Source organism: Giraffa tippelskirchi, chromosome 2 (assembly GCF_054371585.1).
Source record: "Giraffa tippelskirchi isolate mGirTip1 chromosome 2, T2T-mGirTip1v1.2.pri, whole genome shotgun sequence".
Lineage (NCBI taxonomy): Eukaryota > Metazoa > Chordata > Mammalia > Artiodactyla > Giraffidae > Giraffa > Giraffa tippelskirchi.
This window is the reverse complement of record NC_137276.1, coordinates 82,474,338-82,493,296: the sequence shown is the minus strand read 5'-3', so window position 1 is coordinate 82,493,296 and position 18,959 is coordinate 82,474,338. Positions and strand designations below refer to the sequence as shown.

General features: G+C 44.6%; 1 protein-coding gene across 48 annotated transcripts in view; it reads left to right on the top strand.

Annotated features, from left to right (window-relative positions):
• The window catches only part of LGALS8 (galectin 8), a 32,991-nt gene that overhangs the window by 10,353 nt on the left and 3,679 nt on the right, over window positions 1-18,959 (top strand). For 7 of the 48 annotated variants that reach the window (XM_081569374.1, XM_081569373.1, XM_081569378.1 and 4 more), the window contains 9 exons: window positions 109-256; window positions 10,094-10,182; window positions 11,076-11,286; window positions 12,720-12,839; window positions 13,477-13,533; window positions 14,305-14,331; window positions 14,453-14,575; window positions 15,077-15,165; window positions 16,104-16,269. In XM_081569374.1, coding sequence (XP_081425500.1) covers window positions 212-256; window positions 10,094-10,182; window positions 11,076-11,286; window positions 12,720-12,839; window positions 13,477-13,533; window positions 14,305-14,331; window positions 14,453-14,575; window positions 15,077-15,165; window positions 16,104-16,269 — 927 coding nt within the window. In that variant the 5' untranslated portion in view covers window positions 109-211. Of the gene's footprint in view, window positions 1-108; window positions 257-10,093; window positions 10,183-11,075; window positions 11,287-12,719; window positions 12,840-13,476; window positions 13,558-14,304; window positions 14,332-14,437; window positions 14,576-15,076; window positions 15,166-16,103; window positions 16,270-18,959 lie in introns of all 48 variants that reach the window. The other 41 variants (XM_081569360.1, XM_081569358.1, XM_081569363.1 and 38 more) reach the window with 6 other exon arrangements.

The window sequence follows — 18,959 nt, the reverse complement described above, 5'->3', positions numbered from 1 at the left end:
CCTGTTATTTGATAAATATCAGTAAAATAATATATTTAAAAATAGTTATAATATGAAGAAAAATGGTGTATGCTTATTTTTCTTTCCCTCTCTTTTGATTTTACGCAGGGCATGTGCCTCGGCTTCAATCTGGGAATTCTTTAAGTGAAACGTATTTAAAATCTTAGACCATACCCAGAAGAGAGCCCAGTCAACAATAAGGTGGAAGAGAATGATGTTGTCCTTAAACAATCTACAGAATGTCATCTATAACCCGGTAACTGATCTCCACAATCACTTTTTGCCTGTGGCAGTGTTGAGAGCAAGTCCAAAGAGTAATATCAGATTGGCTGGAAAGTTAGTTCAGGTTTTTCAATGATATCTTACGGGAAAACTCAAATGAAGTTTTTGGCCAACCCAATAATTATCTGGGAGATAGTGGAGGACAGAGGAGCCTGGCATGCTGCAGTGTAACGAATGGGGACACGACTTAGCGACTAAACAACAACAAATAATTATTCATTGCAGGGGGTGGGTGGGGACAGAGGTAAAGTTCAGTAAACATAAATGGAGCACCTGCTGTGTGATGGAACTGCAGTGGGTGCTGACTAAAAACCATTTCCAGCCCTTGCAGCCCCACAGATGCTTAAATTCAATATTCAGCTCTCCTCTCAGTACCCACAATTCGGCATCTGGGAATTCAGCCAACCGCCAATTAGATAGTACGTATATACTGGAAAAAAAAAAAAATCCAAGTGTGAGTGGATTCAGACCTGCGCAGTTCAAACCTGTGTTGTTCAAACGTCAGCTGTACGAGGTGATGAGATGTGCTATGAATAAAGAACATGGAGGAACAGTGATGGGAAAGCCACTCTGATCGTGGTGGGAAGAAGGCTCAGACCATCATAAGACATAATTTTCAGAGGGAATGGATTTTTTTCTGTACACGTTTTCATTTTCTTTTTTAACTAGACCTGTTCGTGAGAAGTTCATTTCTCAGCTTTCCCTCTGCCTTTCAAATCCTGCTTGTTACTTGAGCAGGGAAATGTTCAAAGCCAGTGGTGAGGTGGAGAATGAGAAAAACTAATAGTCTTGTGTGAGCCTCAGGCCAGTCCAGGAACCCCTGAATGTAATTGCTAGAAATTTCCGTAATGAACTGGTTTCAGTTCCTGTGGTGTGAGAATCTTTAGAAATGTCTAGTTTCCATATGTCCGAAGCTGAATCTTGAATTTAGGTCTAAGACAGAGTTGCTGCTTGTTTGTTTTTTTCTTTTTTTTTTTTTTGGGTAAATCCTCTGTAGGAGACTCTTGGTAAGAGTCCTTCAAGTAAGGCCTTCAGCCAGTCTTACTAGTATAAGTGAGTTCAGTTTTTTGTTATTTACTTTGTAGCTCTAGCTCTTTTTTTCCCCTTAAGGTTTACTCTCATTGTGTAAGAATGAGGTACAACCACCATAAAGCAAAGTCAGTTTTGGAAGAAAAAGCCTTCACTTCTAGTAGGTTTAAAAAGGAACACTTGCTGAACTTGAAGTCAGCTAGACATTTTAAAAGATTTTGTGCATCTCAAGAATTAAAAACATCTCAAAGTTGTAGACTTGACTTTCTGCAAAGATTGAGAGAAAAAGAGAAATATTCTCCCTGCCAAGGGGAACTGAAGTGTAACCCTTGCTCAAGCCAGGAGGGATGGATGGTCGGGTTAATGTTCAGCTCTGCCCTGCATCACAGAGACACCTTATTTGAGTGTTGTTTAGAAAACAATTTTATAACCTGAGATCCTCGCCTGTCTTGATACTAGCACACTGATGTTTGCTGTGGTTTCTGGGGTTAGGACCCTCAACTACAGAGTTGAAACAAAAATCAGCTGACGTCTCGTTTCCTGAGGACAGGGCACTTGGAACAGATGCTGCATTCAGGACCCCTGGTGCTGTTCTGAGAATGGTTCATGACAGCATGTTTCCAGATACCTTCCCGCATTCTGAGTATTTCCTTAGTGATCAGTTCACTAAACAGAGAAGTGTTTATGGAGTTTCTACTATACTCTTCATTAAGCCTTGTGAAGATACAAAACTGCCATGTTCCTATTTTTAACTCTTAACGTTTATAATAATGTTTTGGTCCACGTGTATTGTCTCTTATATGTTAAATTTCAGTTCCTACTGATAGGAATTCTATTCATTCATATCAGTAAAGAAACAGAGTTAATTTTAGGGCACTTCTTATTTTGAGAGCATGAAGTACAGAATGTGTCAATAATAAAACTGAAGCTTTCAGAATTATTTTTTAATGAAATGTATAATGTCTTTTTGAATAATGTATTGGTTTGGCCCAAAAGTTCATTCAGGTTTTTCCGTCATGTTATGGACAAACCCAAATGAACATTTTGGCCACCACACTTCTCTGCATTGTTTGCTTGATTATATAACTTCAAAAGCATAACTATTTTAACAATATATTCCAAATACAAAAACAAACTGGATTACTTTGAGATGTTGAATAGCCTTCACAGGAGCTTTGTTTTGGTTTGGGGCAGCTGCTACCAGCTAAAACAGTATAATTAAAATCAGTTCACTAAAAATGACTTAAAATATATTTAAAAATTGTGGTAGACAAATTCTGTTCATATTCACTCTTGGAAAAGATTAAGTCAATTGTATAACTGGCCTGTATAATTTTTTTCTATTTAGTATATTTCATTGACAAGTTCAGTTGATAGAATTCCAAGACTTAAGAAAGTCCGGCTGACTTTTCTTTTCACTCAGAGTGAGTAATTTGCAAGACAGTATCCTCATACCAGAAGTCCCTTCGATGAAATCTCTTGTTTGACAACTCAATATCTGCTTAAATATTTTATTATTGTTTATAGAGGTCTTAGGATGTGATCAGGTGTGAGTTGAGAAGTTATTTAGAAATTAATCCAGTTGGTTCTCGCTTTTAGTTAACAAGCCATTTGCTAATATTAATCCCACCCTGAAAAGCTCATGATTCCACTTTCCTTAGGAACCTTACTTCCACATTGATTCTTTTTTCCTTAGTATTCTAAGGACCTCCCTTTCTACCTTTCAGTTTAACCTTAAAACACAAAACGATAAAATTTTCTTTTTAATTCTGAAGATCCTTCCTGTGTTTGTTCCCTTGTTCTTTTGCTAACTTCCTTCCTGAGACAGTCGATTTCTGCTGTCTTGATTTCTGCACCATGACTCTGCAGTTTGATTTTCTTTTTCTGAATCCTAATTTTTTTTAAATTCCAAGTTTATATTGGCATATTGGTGATTTACAGGGTTGTGTTAGTTTCAGGTGTATAGCACAGTGATTCAGTTATAAATATACACATATCCATTCTTTTTCAGATTCTTTTCCCATGTAGCTAATCACAGAGTACTGAGTAGAGTTCCCTGTGCTATATAGTAGGTCCTTATTGATTATTTATTTTGTAAATAGTAGTGTGTATATGTTAATCCCAAGCTCCTAATTTATTCCTCCCTGCCCTCTTGAGTTTTTACTCTTAGTTTCATTTCTTTCTTGTCTTTTTACCACTCTTGTCTTCAGTGTCTCTATTTCTTTGCTGTCTTTTCAGTTCACTCAGTCGTGTCCAGCTCTTTGTGACCCCAGGACTGCAGCACGCCAGGCTTCCCTGTCCATGACCAACTCCCTAAGCTTGCTCAAACTCATGTCCATCAAATCGGTGATGCCATCCAACCATCTCCTCCTCTGTCGTCCCCTTCTCCTGCCTTCAGTCTTTCCCAGCATCATGATCTTTTCCAGTGAGTCAGTTGTTTGCATCAGGTGGCCAAAGTATTGGAGTTTCAGCTTCAGCATCAGTCCTTCCAATGAATACTCAGGACTGATTTCCTTTAGGATAGACTGGTTTGATTTCTGGGACTTCTCTATAGCCTAGATGGTAAGAATTTGCCTGCAATACAGGAGACCTGGGTTCGATCCTTGGGTCAGGAAGATCCCCTGGAGAAGGAAATGGCAACCCACTCCAGTATTCTTTCCTAGAGAATTCCATGGACAGGGGAGCCTGGCAGGCTACAGTCCATGGGGTCACGAAGAGTCCGACACGACTAAGCAGCTGACACACGGTTGGATCTCCTTGCAGTCCAAGGGACTCTCGGGTCTTTTCTAACACCACAGTTCAAAAGCTTCAATTCTGTGGCCCTCAGCTTTCTTTATGGTCCAACTCTCACATCCATACATGACTACTGGAAAAACCATAGCTTTGATTAGATGGACCTTTGTTGGTAAAGTAATGTCTTTGCTTTTTAATATGCTGTCTCAGTTTGTCATAGCCTTTATTCCAAGGAGCAAGTGTCTTTTACTTTCATGGCTTCAGTCACCATCTGCAGTGATTTTGGAGCCCAAGAAAAGAAAGTCTGTCACTGTTTCTGTTGTTTCCCCGTCTATTTGCCATAAAGTGATGGGACCGGATGCCATGACCTTCGTTTTTTGAATGTTGAGTTTTTCACTCTCCTCTTTCACTTTCATCAATAGGCTCTTTAGTTCCTCTTTGCTTTCTGCCATAAGGGTGATGTCATCTGCATATCTGAGGTTATTGATATTTCTCCCTGAAATGTTGATTCCAGCCTGTGCTTCATCTATTTCTGTGTTGACTGATCACCTTTTGAATATGTGTACAGTTTGTATATAGTTCTGTGACCTCTAGCTCACTTAGATGCCCTGCCAGCCCTTCAGGACTGTGAGTTCAAAACAAAACTCCCATCTTCCTTTCCAAACCAGCTTCCCTTTTATGGATGTCCATTTCTTTCAGTGTCCTTCCATGCTGCCAAGCCCCCAACAGTTGGAAGTTAATCTGTCTTCAAAATTTTAAATTGATTTATCTCAAATTCAAATGACTTTTCCTTATTATTATGTTAAAAATACAAAGAAAAGATAAGTACAGCATTTTTAAAATTCAAGCAGTATTTAAGGATTTCATTAAAACATAAATTTTCCTTCTACCTTGGTGCTCATTTAACCTCCCTAAAGGTAACTGTTTTCTACCAGGTTTTTGTATATCCTTCCTGAGACTATATGTGAATATCCAAGAGTGAACATATGTTGTGTGTATCACCTTTTGTATATTCTGTTTCTTTACATGCATGTATCATATTGGATAAACTGTGCTATACCGTGCTTTTTTCCATTTAACACATTTTGGAGGTATCAGCATAGAGTTTACTCACTTATTTTAGTGGCTGCATAATTTGCCCACTGTGTGGATGTAATGTGACTTATTTAACCAGCTCCCTGTTAAAGGGCCAGATCTATTCATGACTATCCAGGGCTATAGTGTACATCCTTAGAGGCGCATCTTTGTGCACATGTGCTAGTATTTTACAAGAGAAATCTATAAAAGTGGAATCACGGGGTCAGAGAGTATGATATCCATTTCATTATCTTTTGGTGGGGGCAGGGGTGAGGTCTTCCTTATTTTTCCATGTTAGAGACATCCCCTTTTTGAAATTGACTTCTTTGACATGACTGCCCTGCTCTGTCAGATCCTTCTTTCTTCTTTCTCTTCTCACTCCCTGCATCGAAGTCTCCCACATACCCTCAGTTGTAATGATTCACCAGCTCAGTCATACCTGTGGCTGTGAGGTGTCCCAGTTAAAGGATGTAGAGCAAAAACCACAAAGGGAAAAGGCACAAGGGGCGAGGTCCGGGGGGAATCGGTACAGGATTTCAAAGGTGTCCTGCCAGTGGTGTCACACAGGATGGACTTAAATCTCCGAGCAGCTAGCTGTGACATGTGTGAAATTTTCTCCGCTAGGGAAGCTCATTAGAGACTCACCACCCAGGGTCTTTACTGAGAGATGTTGTGTAGATAGCATCTGCCTAGCAGGTACCCAAACTCCAGACTCCCAGCAGGAAAGCAGGTGTTCAGCATAAATCATGTTTGCACAAATAGTTGAGGTGGGTAACCCACCCTTCTCAGTTAGGGTGGTGGGTGCTCTCCCCAAATCCAAGTTCCTTGGAAGGAGGCCTTTCAAAGCCAGCAGCTGGGTCTGCTGTGTTGACGCCACACACCCCATAACTGACCACCATTGAGACTTTGCTGCTGACTTCCTCTCTCAGTTTGTCTAGTATCTCTCATTTTATTAAGTCATCATCTCTTCTCTGACTTCTGAGTCTTCGCCATTCACTTAACGTTGGTCCTGAGTCTCCCACTCCTTTCAGTGTATTTCCCCTTAGATGTCTTGCCAACCTTTCACACTAAGGGTGTTCACAACTAAAGTCATTATCTTCCTTCTGAAATCTGTTTCTCCCATTTTAGGTGGTGGCCCCACATGGAGTTTTCTTTGCTACAGCTCAACGTGTTTATCTTCTCCCACCCCCACCCCCTCAGTGTCTGCTGCCATCAGCAAGGATCATGTTCTTATCTCTCTACACCAGGCTTACTTACTGCCAGGCAGCCTCCCAGATGTTCCCCTGCCCGGCAGTGTATTTTACTCCCACTGGATTGTTGTTCCCAACCCCTGCTTTTGTCTTGTTATTCTAAACTCTGACTCTAACTCTGTCTTTAACTGCTCCCTTACTGTTTACTGTCTCCCAGGTAAGTTTTGTCTTTCCCTGTCTCTCTGCCTTCGTAACTGGACATTTCTACCTGAACTGGCTTCCTTCTCCTTTCTGCCTAACCATACTTTTTCCCCAGGTCACATCATACCTCATTCATCAGCTGTGGCCACCTCAGTTACAGCTCTTTATACATTTTTCTGAAGCATTTATTCAACACTTCCTTCCTGCCCCATTTTTTGGAAGATGTTGAATTGGCTAGGGTTGGTAGCTGCAAAAACAGAAGCCAACCACTAATTTGAGCAGAAAAGGAATTTATTAAGTGATGTCAGCAGGCTGGACCAAAGAACCAGGCTTGTCAACGATGTCATCACAGACAACAGCCCAAATCAGGCTCCAGGCTGTTCTCCCCAGCGGACCAACATGGTCCTTTGTGCCCTGGCAGCACTGCCGGTGCCACTGCTGCCTCTGACCCCAGATGGAGCTGCTGCCCCCCTCTGCCGGAGCGAGTACTGCAGGATTCTGGTTGCTGCTTGTCATGGCTTCTAGCTTAGAGTCTGAACTGGGGGTGCTGATGGACAGATCTGCATTTATGCCTTCGTCACAGTTTGGATGAGGGCTTGTGTTCATAAGATAGAGGGTTTCCCAGCTGGACGGTGGTTCCGATTTGAACAGCTGGACAGAGTGTCACATTTCCACTAATCATCTTTTGGAGGGTATCTGACTTCTTCCCAACTGTATCATCAGCTCCTCCTGGATGGTCGGAACTCATACTTCTTTCCAGCTGCAGGCTGCCTGACCCGACCCTGGTGTAGAGCAGACATCTGATAAATGACATTAAAAAGGCAAAGCAGTATGAATCAGCTGGGATGTTCAGGCAGGTTAATGCCAAACCTGACTAAGGCTTAAGCTTATGATACTGTCTCCAGTGTGTTCAGATCTGTATTTTATTGTTTTATGTAAATTATTTGTGAAACTTCAAAGCTTGGAGTTGCCTTGAAAACAGCACCCTTCTCCCTTTCCACAGGAGCCTGTTTGTGAGGGAGTAAGTGGGCTGAGGGGCTTTTGTTTCCTTCACATGGTCCAAAAAAGTTGAGTATTGCTGATGGCTCAGCAGGTGAAGAATCCACCTGCAATGCAGGAGATCCCGGTTCATTTCCTGGGTCAGAAATATCCCCTGGAGAAGAAAATGGCAACCCACTCCAGTATTCTTGCCTGGAAAATCCCATGGACAGTGGAGCCTGGTGGGCTACAGTCCATGGGGTCACAAGGAGTCAGACATGACTGAGCAGCAGCAGCAGTGATATTAATATAAATTAGGGTACATTCCTAAGTAGAAAGCATTAATATGGAAAACAAACAGCAAATGGCCCAAAGTTATAGCACAGTTGTTTCTCAGACAGATACAATAAAAAATCTGTGGTAATAAACATTATAAATGCTTATTATATAAATATGGAAAATATACAAATATATAAAGAAGAAAATTAAAACCTCATTCCTCAAGAAAAGTGTTGTAGCATTTTTGGCTTATTTCTTTAGTGTTTTCTTTTTCCTTTTTGATGTTTATTATTAACTTGGTTAAGACTACACTGTATGGAGTTTTGTAGGCTACTTTCTCACTCATAATTATTTCACTAACAGTTTTGTGTTACTAAATATTCTGCATAAATATAAGTTGTGCTCAGTTGCTAGTCATGTCCAACTGTTTGGACTGTAGTCCGCCAGGCTCCTCTGTTCATGGGATTCTCCAGGCAAGAATACTGGAGTGGGTTGCCATTTCTTACTCCAGGGGATCTTCTGGACCCAGGGATCATACCTGCATCTCTTGTGTCTCCTGTATTGGCAGGTGGCAGGTGGATTCTTTACCACTGAGCCACCTGGGAAGCCCAAATATAAGCTGGGCTTATATTGAAGTTACAAAAATTGAAGTTACAAAAACAGTTCTCATTTTATTAAGAGATATACATCATGAAAGATGCTGCTGTTTATTCTTGGCTGTGGCTGAGAGGAGTGATGACTTCCACATTCTCTATACACAGAAACCATCCAGTCTGATGTGTGGCTGTGGCCATACTCTACACATCTGTTACATTTTTCATTTTCTGGTTTGATGCCCTGTTCATCTCCCCCATGCTGCCCCCAGCAATGGCTGTGACACCAGATGGTCACTGGCTTTGGTGATTTTTTGTCTTACTGCTTAAGGCAGAAACATTCTGTTCAGCAGCTGTTTAGCTGCCACACCTCTGCATATGTGAGGCCTCTCAGAACTCAGATTCCAGAATGGTGAGAGCTCATTCATTCACCAAGTGATTGTTGATCATCGCCTGACCTCTGTCCTGGGGGGTGTAAAGATGATGGCTGGGTCCTGCCCCATGCAGCTCAAAATCTAGGCATATGTTTGCACAGGAACAGAGTAACGAGTATCATGATGACCCGCACAGGGGGCTGACTCCGTTGGCCCAGGGAGTCCAAAAAAGGCTCCACACAGGAGACTGTGTTTGAGGTAGGATTATACGGCCTCTTTTATTTCTTACTTCTTGACAATCAGAGCTACCTTGATCAATTTTAGCATAGATGTCATAACCCAGGTGAGCTTGGTATAAGGCATGCTGGCATCTGACCTGTTTGTCTCGGTCAGTCAGCGGCTCCAGGTGGAAGTGGGATGTGGTTGGGGTGCAGGAGATGCAGCCACATAACCAGTGGTCAGGGAGGATGGTGGAGCCACCCAGGGGAGGGGAGTGAGAAGATCTGATCATGTGTCAGACCCCAGACAAAAATGCTGGGTTCCAGGTGAGGAAGGGGCAGGTGGGAGACTGGAATGCTGTGTGGGACCACCTGTCAGGGCCCAGGCCTGTGCCCTAGACCAGGCGAGGTCTGTAGATGCCGTGTCTTGAGAGACCCACAGGCACCGAGTGCATCCTTCAGACCGTGCAGGTCTCTGGTTCCCATGTGGGGTGCAGTGTGGAAGCACACTGGGTAAGGTAAGGCACCCAGTCCCGGGTATGGTGGAGTAGCTTATTTTGGAGTGTTCTCTGCAGGCAGTGAGTGCTTGTCATTGTCTTCAGCGCTAGAGTAGGGCCTGGCCTGGCCTACATTATGTTGGGATCGTCGGTGGAACCTTAGGAAAAACAGAGGGGCAAGGTGTGGCATTTCATACAACCCTCTGCCAGATATTCCTAGGTGGCTCAAGTGGTAAAGAATCCGCCTGCCAAGGCAGCAGACGCAAGAGACGCGGGTTCAGTCCCTGGGTTGGGAAGATCCCCTGGAGGAGGAAATGGCAACACACTCCAGTACTCTTGTCTGGAGAATTCCATGGGCACAAAGCCTGGTGGGCTACTCCATGGGGCCACAAAGAGGCGGACACACTGAGCATGAACACGCACTCCAGCCAGACAAAAAGTACTGTAAATAGTATGTATCTATTTCTAAAGAACCCAGAGTGGTCTGCAGGTGTCCTGCTGTCTCCAGGCTATGTTGTTCCCACGCAGCTGTTTGAATGGTGAGGACTTGGAAAAATGCTAGGGTCTGAGCAAATTCATATGCAGCCTTTAAGAGTGTAGTCCTTTGATTTTGTAAATAAACATTTGTTAAAATTTTCCTAGGTAATCCCCTATGTTGGGACCATTTCTGAGCAGTTGGAGCCGGGAACTTTGATTGTACTACGTGGGCATGTTCCTAGCGACTCGGACAGGTAAAGTCATTGTGTTAGATGAGAACACAAGTAAAGTGCATCTTTGTGATTGTGGGACAACAAAAAATAATGTAGGAGAGACCATTTGGATACTTGAGGCTGATTTTGCTTTTACAGCAGCCTTGGCCAAGGTGCTGAGGAAACTGGAATGAAAAACTGAAATATAGGTGATTTGGATTTTTTATTGCCGTGAGTCTGCCTTGAGTGTAAAGGGGTAGAAACATAGCTAGTGGAGGGAATTGTGGTCAGATGACAGGACGTGGCCTGGTTACAGTGTAACTTCCCCACAGCATCTCTTCAGACCTGCCCCAGGTGGCTTTATCTAATGCTTGCCTTGGGCACAAAGTCTGGATGAGGCTGTATCAGCTGGAGTTGGACTTGGCTCTCTGTATGACTGACGCCCGAATAACAGGGGTTTAAATAAGAGGCGAATGCGACCTCTAAAGGGGACAGTCCAGATGGCTGAAGGCCGAGCCATCAAGCTGTCAGAGGCAGGAGCCTCTTCATGCTCACACCCGCTGTCCCAGGGTGATGTCTTCTTTCTCACGGTTCCTGGAAGCTAGGACTCTGGTCCTCACGTTGTGTTTGTGTTTGCTTCCTGGGTCCATATGTGGTTTTTTGGGGGAAGGGGTGGGGTGGACAGAAGACAGATGTCAACTGACTGTTGAGGCTATTTCCTGTAGTTTTCTGGGAATACTTCCCTTCTACCCCATTGGCAGAGCTTGAGACCCCGGGCCAGCCCTCCTGCAGGGAGGCCGGGAAATTAGGTGCTTATTCTGGACCATTCGGGCCCCTGGGTGGGTGAGCAGAGGAGCCGTCAGGTGTCAGCAGGCCTGGGTTTCCATGCGGCCACCTTCCTGAGTCCTCACGTGGCCCGTCTCTTCCCTCCACAGGTTCCAGGTGGACCTGCAGTGTGGCAGCAGTGTGAAACCCCGAGCAGATGTGGCCTTCCATTTCAATCCACGCTTCAAAAGGGCCAACTGCATCGTCTGCAATACTCTGAGAAATGAGAAGTGGGGCTGGGAGGAGATCACCTACGACATGCCTTTCAAGAAAGAGAAGTCATTCGAGATCGTGATCATGGTGCTGAAAGAGAAGTTCCAGGCAGGTTTTGGAGGGTGGAGGTTGACTCCTCACTCATGAGAATGAGCGTGAGCGAAGCCCTTCACACGCGTGAACTCGCCCTTACATCTCCTAAATCCAGAGGAAGGGTTTGGCTTTATAACTTTCTTCAGAATTAGGGTACGGCGGGTATCTTCCTGTGAGGTGGGCACAGCCTGGATCCTGTGTCCCTGCTGATGTCACCATGCAGGCCCAGTGTGACTGGATCTTTGCTAGATTGTTTCTCCTTTCAGGACTGAGTTTGTTCTGAACTGGCTCGCTTACACTGATGATGGAAAGTTAACTGCCGGCACTAGAACCCTGAGTGTGGGGGAGTCTGAACAGACAGATGGGATCCTGGCATTGGAGTCGGGCCATGGGGTTTGTTCAGTTCTGTCCTGTGCTGCCTCATCCTGTAGGATCCAGAGATTCTAACCCAGAGGAGATCTTAGAAAGCCCATGTGTCATCAGGACTGCCGAGCACTTTATCCCTAGTGTGTGCGGAGGTGGAATGTGGTCCCCGAGGCTGCTCCAGCCTGTGGAGCCTCCCAGAGTAGAGACTTGACGGCACAGAGGGAAACATCCCACCCGAGGTGCAGACCCCTCTGACCTTCAGAGCCTGCTCCCACCATCCCTCCTCCCCTAAACCTCCCCCTCCCACCACCCCTCCCTCTTCTGGCTGTTGGAGTCCTTGTGTCTGTATCATTTTTTTTAATGCCTGTCTTTACTGTTGTGCTTTGGTTTTTTTTCCTGCATTTCTTTTGCCTTCCAATGGGGTTTTCAGCTCCTTGAGGTCAGAGACCGTATTGCGTTCTGTGTGTCTTCCCGACACTCCATACACGTGTACTGGCATCTGGGAGGGAGGAAGGACCCCTGTGCTCTCGGTCAGGCACTGGGCTGGAGTCTCACGAGAGGGACGGGGTCATCTCCCAACAGCAGCGTCTGGAGGGAGCGTGCTTCCTGCTCACAGATAGGAATTTCAGAGAACTTGGGTCATTTGCTCAGGTTCATTCATTCAGCAAATTACCCAAATGTGTGTGGAGCACCTGCCTCATGCGGGGTGGTCTCCAGAGTGTGGTCCTCGGGACAGCAGGGTGATGAGGTCGTGGGGCAGGTCTCCGCCAGGGCTCATGGGCACCCAGGGTGTCTCATGTACAGGCCTGCTACACACGGGGATGCAGTTGTGTGTTCACAGATGAGTGGTCTGTCTGGAGAGAGTGTCCCTGGTGTTCAGTCAGATGAAGAACTCGAAGGAAGTTTAGAGTGCTGCTAGTTGAGGTTGCTTTCATCACAGTTTGTTCAGACATGTCATGGGGACACCTGTGGGAAAAAGTCTAAAACTAAATCTAAGTCAGCAGATTTAAACTTGGGTAAATTAATAAAATTCATTTATTGACTGTTTTATTGGAGGGGGTTGTTGTTTTCTGTTTGTCCAGGTGGCTGTCAATGGAAAACATACCCTGCTGTACGCCCACAGGATCAGCCCAGAGAGGATCGACACGCTGGGCATTTATGGCAAAGTCATCATTCACTCTGTGGGCTTCAGCTTCAGCTCGGTGAGGGCCCTTCCACAGGAGAGAGGGGAGGGTGGTCTGGGAGTCTTCTTTGGTGACGTTTTCTGATGACATGGTAAGAAACATCTTTAACTAACATCATCTGTTGAGATGAAAACAGTGTAAATATATCCCTCACTAGTGTGTTAATTTCTTAGAAGTAAATATTCGGACTAGTAGGATGCTAATCATTGACTAGAGCTTTATTGCCTGTAGATCTCAAATCTAGCATGGTTCTAACAAAAAACCTGAAGTGATAACCACAAAACAACCAACCAACCCTTTATAGCTGGAGTAGGGGTATTTCCTTGACGTGGGAGCACAGTGGAGTAGTTCTCTCTAAAACTGTTTCCCAGCAGTGGGATGTCCAGTTGAAATTGCTAACCTGCCCTCCACAAACAGTGAAACAAATTACAGTCTCAAAATCTGTATACATTCGCTCAGAGTCTTCACACTTGTTCTTATTTTTGTAACTTTTGTCAGTTTGGTAGTAGTAGAAGGATGCTAATGTTTCTGCATTTTTGGATATTTTGAATATTTGCATATTTTCATGTTTCATACCATTTATGATTTTTTGATATGTCAAGATTATATTTAGAATTCTGATGGATGTTAAATATTAATCTGAACTTTTTTTCAGGATTTAGGAAGTACCCAAGGATCTGCTCTGGAACAGATAGGGATAAGTAAAGAAAATGTAAATATTAAATCTCTTAAAAATGTCTAAAAATGTTTAAAAATGTTTTTAGTTGCCATGTAAATTAGGTGGCAGGCAGGCTGAGTTTTTTTTAAGTTATGTTTTTAATATGAAAACTTACATTTTTAATAATTAATATGCTGGAAGTTGAAAATTGAGGCATATACTTCAGGGTGCCGGTTGTGTTAAGTTTTGCTGTTTAGACTCAGTGATCTGACCACTCCCCACCAATCTTATGTACAAAGAACTCTCTTAACTGCTCAGTAGGGCTGGCAGGAGGTGTTTATACATAGTGAGCACAACCAATGCATCAGTAAACAACTTCCACGTTTCCACTTGTTCCCATGGAAACAAGTGCAGTTCAGACCTTTTAGCTGTTATTAGTGGAGAAAAGTGAGGTCTTAACTAATCTCAGCACATTCATAAGTAGGCTTTAATCTCAGCATCTTTCCAGGAGCACCCTGGGAAGAAGTAAAACATGTCTGACCCCACGTGTGGCCTTTGGAAAATGCTTAGCTCCTGGTGGAGGTTACACAATTCAGATGATGAACAGGACACCCAGACTGTTCCCAGCCTGCGTGGCACTTTGCAGCTCCCTAGCACGTGTTCAGAAAGCATTGGCAGCCTGCACGTCCCCCCGCCCAGGGCAGGGCAGGTCCTGCTGTCCCAGGCTCTGAGTTGTACAGCCAGTAAGATCCAGTTGTTCATGTTATACAATTTATTTCTTGCCTGTCTGTCACACATTCTCATTTTGTCTTTCTTTTCCAATAGGTACAAAAGTCTGGCGGGTCACAGCTTGTAAGTATTTTTGCTTTATAACATGTGGAACCTTTTTATACGAGTGTCCAGGAAATGAAGTTTAAACCTTGAAAGACAGCTTCACTTATTCCATACCTTATTGCAGAATGTTTCCCTACAGCCTAGTAATAGAGGAGACATTTCTAAAATCGTCCCCAGAACTGTCTACACCAAGAGCAAAGGTTCGCCGGCCAATCACACTTTGACTTGCGCCAAAATACTACCTACCAACTGTTTGTCAAAGGTTTGAAGAGCCAAAATTTTCGTAATTCTGTGTAACGAGTTAAGTTTTATTTAGCTGGTCGCGTAACCTCTACCCTCAGTCCAAGCCCGAAGCAGCCACTTGGCATTTGCATTGTGTGTCATGGACGGAGAGCAGGTCCCTGACCCCTGAGTGTGTTTCTGTAACTCCCCCCACCTCGGCCGCCTCCCCTCCAGGCTGGACACAGAGCACACCTCAGACCCCAGCCGAGGTGACGTCTCAGAGGGAGTGTCACTTAGAGAGGCTGTCAGATCCCTCCTCACATCCATTCACTTCACTGTCTGAAACATCCTCATGGAGAGTTTGCTGGGAGCCAGCACAGTGTTGACGGCCGGGGACCCACCTGGGACCAAGGCAGACTCATCTGTCCCTTCATGGGGGTCACAGGGTCACAGCCTTTAAACATGTCCTGGTCTCTTCAGGCAGTTCTCTCACAAGATCTCTTTCTGAGGTCGCCTAGCACTGACTGGGATTTCTTTGCAGACTCTGCCGTTTGTAGCAAGGTTGAACTCCACCATGGGCCCTGGACGGACTGTCGTCATAAAAGCAGAAGTAAATACAAACGCCAAAGGGTCAGTATCGTTAAGTGACCATAATAGTGCCGATGCTGCCGTAGGTGTCTCTTTCGGCTGTAACCCTGTCACAGCAGCCTCGTGAGGTGCAAGTCGGGCTAGCATCATCAGCTTCATTTGAAAAATAAGACAGTTAAAGCCAGAGGCAGTTAGACTCCTAAGGATAAGTTGCTGACAGAACCTTAGGCTTTTTGTGGCTAGACAAGAGGGTGGCTTTTTCCACAAGGAATGCCCTCGCCTTGAAATGCAGGGCAGCCTACGAGAGCAGATCAGTTTTGCCAGGACTTCTCTTTTGTCATGGGACTGAACAAAATTCCTGCTTTTATAATCTTTTCCAGAGATGTCCAGAGTTCTGAAAGTTTGAAGTGAGAGCTATTTTCTCAGGTGGCGCTAGTGGTAAAGAACCTGCCTGCCACTGCAGGCAACATAAGACTCAGGCTCAATCCCTGGGTTGGAAAGACTCCCTGGAAAAGGAAATGGCAACTTGCTCCAGTATTCTTGCCTGGAGAATCCCATGGACAGAGGAGCCTGGCGGGCTACAGTCCAAGGGGTCGCAAAGGGTCAGACATGACTGAGCGCACACAGTACACTTTGCAGAACAGGATACTTGTAAACGTTGAGAGAGTTTCTGCTTTGGAGGGACCCTATTCCTGTGACAGACGTGATCCTTTGGGTCACTTATTCTAACCCATTAATTTCTTCCCAGTCAGATCTATACTCTTATTAAACACTGCTTTTTAAGCTTTCCATATTTTTAGTTTGCAAATAACATACTTATACCAATGGTATACTGACTCACAATTTTAAATAGCACCTTCACTGGCATTCCTGGATCCTTGAGTCTACATGTGCTGTGTCATCAGTTTAATTCTTATTGTTAAAACTGCACCCCTCTCTTCTCCTTGGCTAATTAGTTTTTTCTTTAATTCTCTCAAAAGCTTTACTGTTGATCTGCTATCAGGAAAATCCAAGGATATTGCTCTCCACTTGAACCCACGCCTGAATATGAAAGCATTTGTAAGAAATTCTTTTCTTCAGGAGGCCTGGGGAGAAGAAGAGAGAAATATTACCTGCTTCCCTTTTAGTCCTGGGATGTACTTTGAGGTGAGACGATTATCTTTTTTGAAAACAGGATAAGAAAAAGAATCCTGGGGGCAGGGGTAGGATGAATTGACCATCCTGGGCTTCCCTCATAGCTCAGTTGGTAAGACTCCACCTGCAGTGCAGGAAACCCTGGTTCAATTCCTGGGTTGGGAAAATCCACTGGAGCAGGGATGGGCTACCCACTCCAGTCTTCTTGGGATTCCCTTGTGGCTCAGTTGGTAAGATTCCACCTGCAATGCAGGAGACCTTGGTTCGATCCCTGGGTTGGAAAGATCCCCTGGAGGAGGGAAAGGCTACCCACTCCAGTATTCTGGCCTGGAAAATTCCATGGATTGATAGTCCATGGGGCTGAAAAAAGTCAGACACGACTGAGCGACTTTCGCTATTTAAATCAAGTACAGCTTAATATGTGGAACTTGTGTGTGGTTTTGTTTAGCTGGAGATTGTTATTTTGAATGCCGTTTGGTAATGTAGGTAGTCAGCATAAACGGCCAAGCCAGTTGAGTGCCACTTTATTTACACTGGAATTATCTGACATTTGTTTTCATGATGACAGTTTCTGTGTAGCCCCTCTTAGTTAGTAGGAATTTTAACAGGAACCTGGTCTCAGGGCTGGAGTAACATGTTGAACCCTAAGTGACCACGAGGATGTGGGAGCCAAGACTCCTTGTCCTGTCGTCTTGGTGACATGCAGCTGAGGTGGCAGCACTTTCTTCCAAGCGATCTTGCTTGTGTATATTCAGAGAAAGACACGTTTAAACCATCAGGACTTGAAGGCATGTAGTCCTGAGCCCCCAAAGATGGAGTATCACAACACAGCCTTTCCCCAGGTGTGCTTCCAGGCTGCTGAGCCCAGTCTCCTCGAGGTGTTGGATGCTGTGTGGTTGGCTGGGTACCCTCACTAGCTTATGTGACTGACTCCTCATATGGTCACTGAGGGTCACTGATTTCACTCATGCCTCCGCATTTTAAACTGTCACATGCTCTGGACAATTTGAGCTCGCCAGACTCCTCAGTTGCTGAAAGCATGAATATCAGGCTGAATATACGGTGGCAATTTGACATTAGTTTTATTAATAGGTTGCCGTCTAAGGCATGCCCTGGTGTGTGTAGAGTAACAGACAGAAATAAGCCAAGCACAGGTTCCCTGGAAGTGATGGATCCTGGTTCGGGATTCAGAAGGATGTGGGTACACTGCATTTTTCAGATGTTGCGGACATGTGCACAAGTCGATGGAGGTGGGAAGTGCGGCCCCGGGGCTGCTGACTTGGCAGGTGTCAGGGTGCGTGGGTGGCGTGGGCTCACTGAAGGAACGGTGGATGCTCTGGAAGAAAGTCGATCCTCGTGGTTGGTGACTGGGAACTACTGTCTTCTTTTCTGACCTGTTTGAGCCCCAAGTTTGGGACTACTGCATCAATATGAAAGAGGACAATAGTAAATTCTCAAATAATCTTTTCCTGGTTTTTCTACTTCAGTTCAGTTCAGTCGCTCAGTCGTGTCCAACTCTCTGCGACCCCATGAATAGCAGCACGCCAGGCCTCCCTGTCCATCACCAACTCCCTGAGTCCACCCAAACTCATGTGCATCGAGTCGGTGATGCCATCCAGCCATCTCATCCTCTGTCGTCCCCTTCTCCTCCTGCCCTCAGTCTTTCCCAGCATCAGGGTCTTTTCCAAAGAGTCAACTCTTCGCATGAGGTGGCCAAAGTATTGGAGTTTCAGCTTCAACATCAGTCCTTCCAATGAACACCCAGGACTGATCTCCTTTAAGATGGACTGGTTGGATCTCCTTGCAGTCCAAGGGACTCTCAAGAGTCTTCTCCAACACCACACTTCAAAAGCATCAATTCTTTGGCGCTCAGCTTTCTTCACTGTCCAACTCTCACATCCATACATGACTACTGGAAAAACCATAGCCTTGACTAGACGGACCTTTGTTGGCAAAGTAATGTCTCTGCTTTTTAATATGCTGTCTAGGTTGGTCATAACTTTCCTTCCAAGGAGTAAGCATCTTTTAATTTCATGGATGCAGTCACCATCTGCAGTGATTTTGGAGCCCCCAAAAATCAAGTCAGCCACTGTTTCCACATCTATTTGCCATGAAGTGATGGGACCAGATGCCATGATTTTAGTTTTCTGAACGTTGAGCTTTAAGCCAACTCTTTCACTCTCCTCTTTCACTTTCATCAAGAGGCTCTTCAGTTCTTCACTTTTTGCCCTAAGGGTGATATCATCTGCATATCTGAGGTTATTGATATTTCTCCCGGCAATCTTGATTCCAGCTTATGCTTCTTCCAGCCCAGCGTTTCTCATGATGTACTGTGCATATAAATTAAACAAGCAGGGTGACAATATACAGCCTTGACGTACTCCTTTTCCTATTTGGAACCAGTCTGTTGTTCCATGTCCAGTTCTAACTGTTGCTTCCTGACCTGCATACAGGTTTCTCAAGAGGCAGGTCAGGTGGTCTGGTATTCCCATCTCTTTCAGGATTTTCCACAGTTTATTGTGATCCACACAGTCAAAGGCTTTGGCATAGTCAATGAAGCAGAAATGGATGTTTTTCTGGTACTCTCTTGCTTTTTCGATGATCTATCGGATGTTGGCCATTTGATCTGCCTTTTCTAAAACCGGAAGTTCTGGAAGTTCATGGTTCACGTATTGCTGAAGCCTGGCTTGGACAATTTTGAG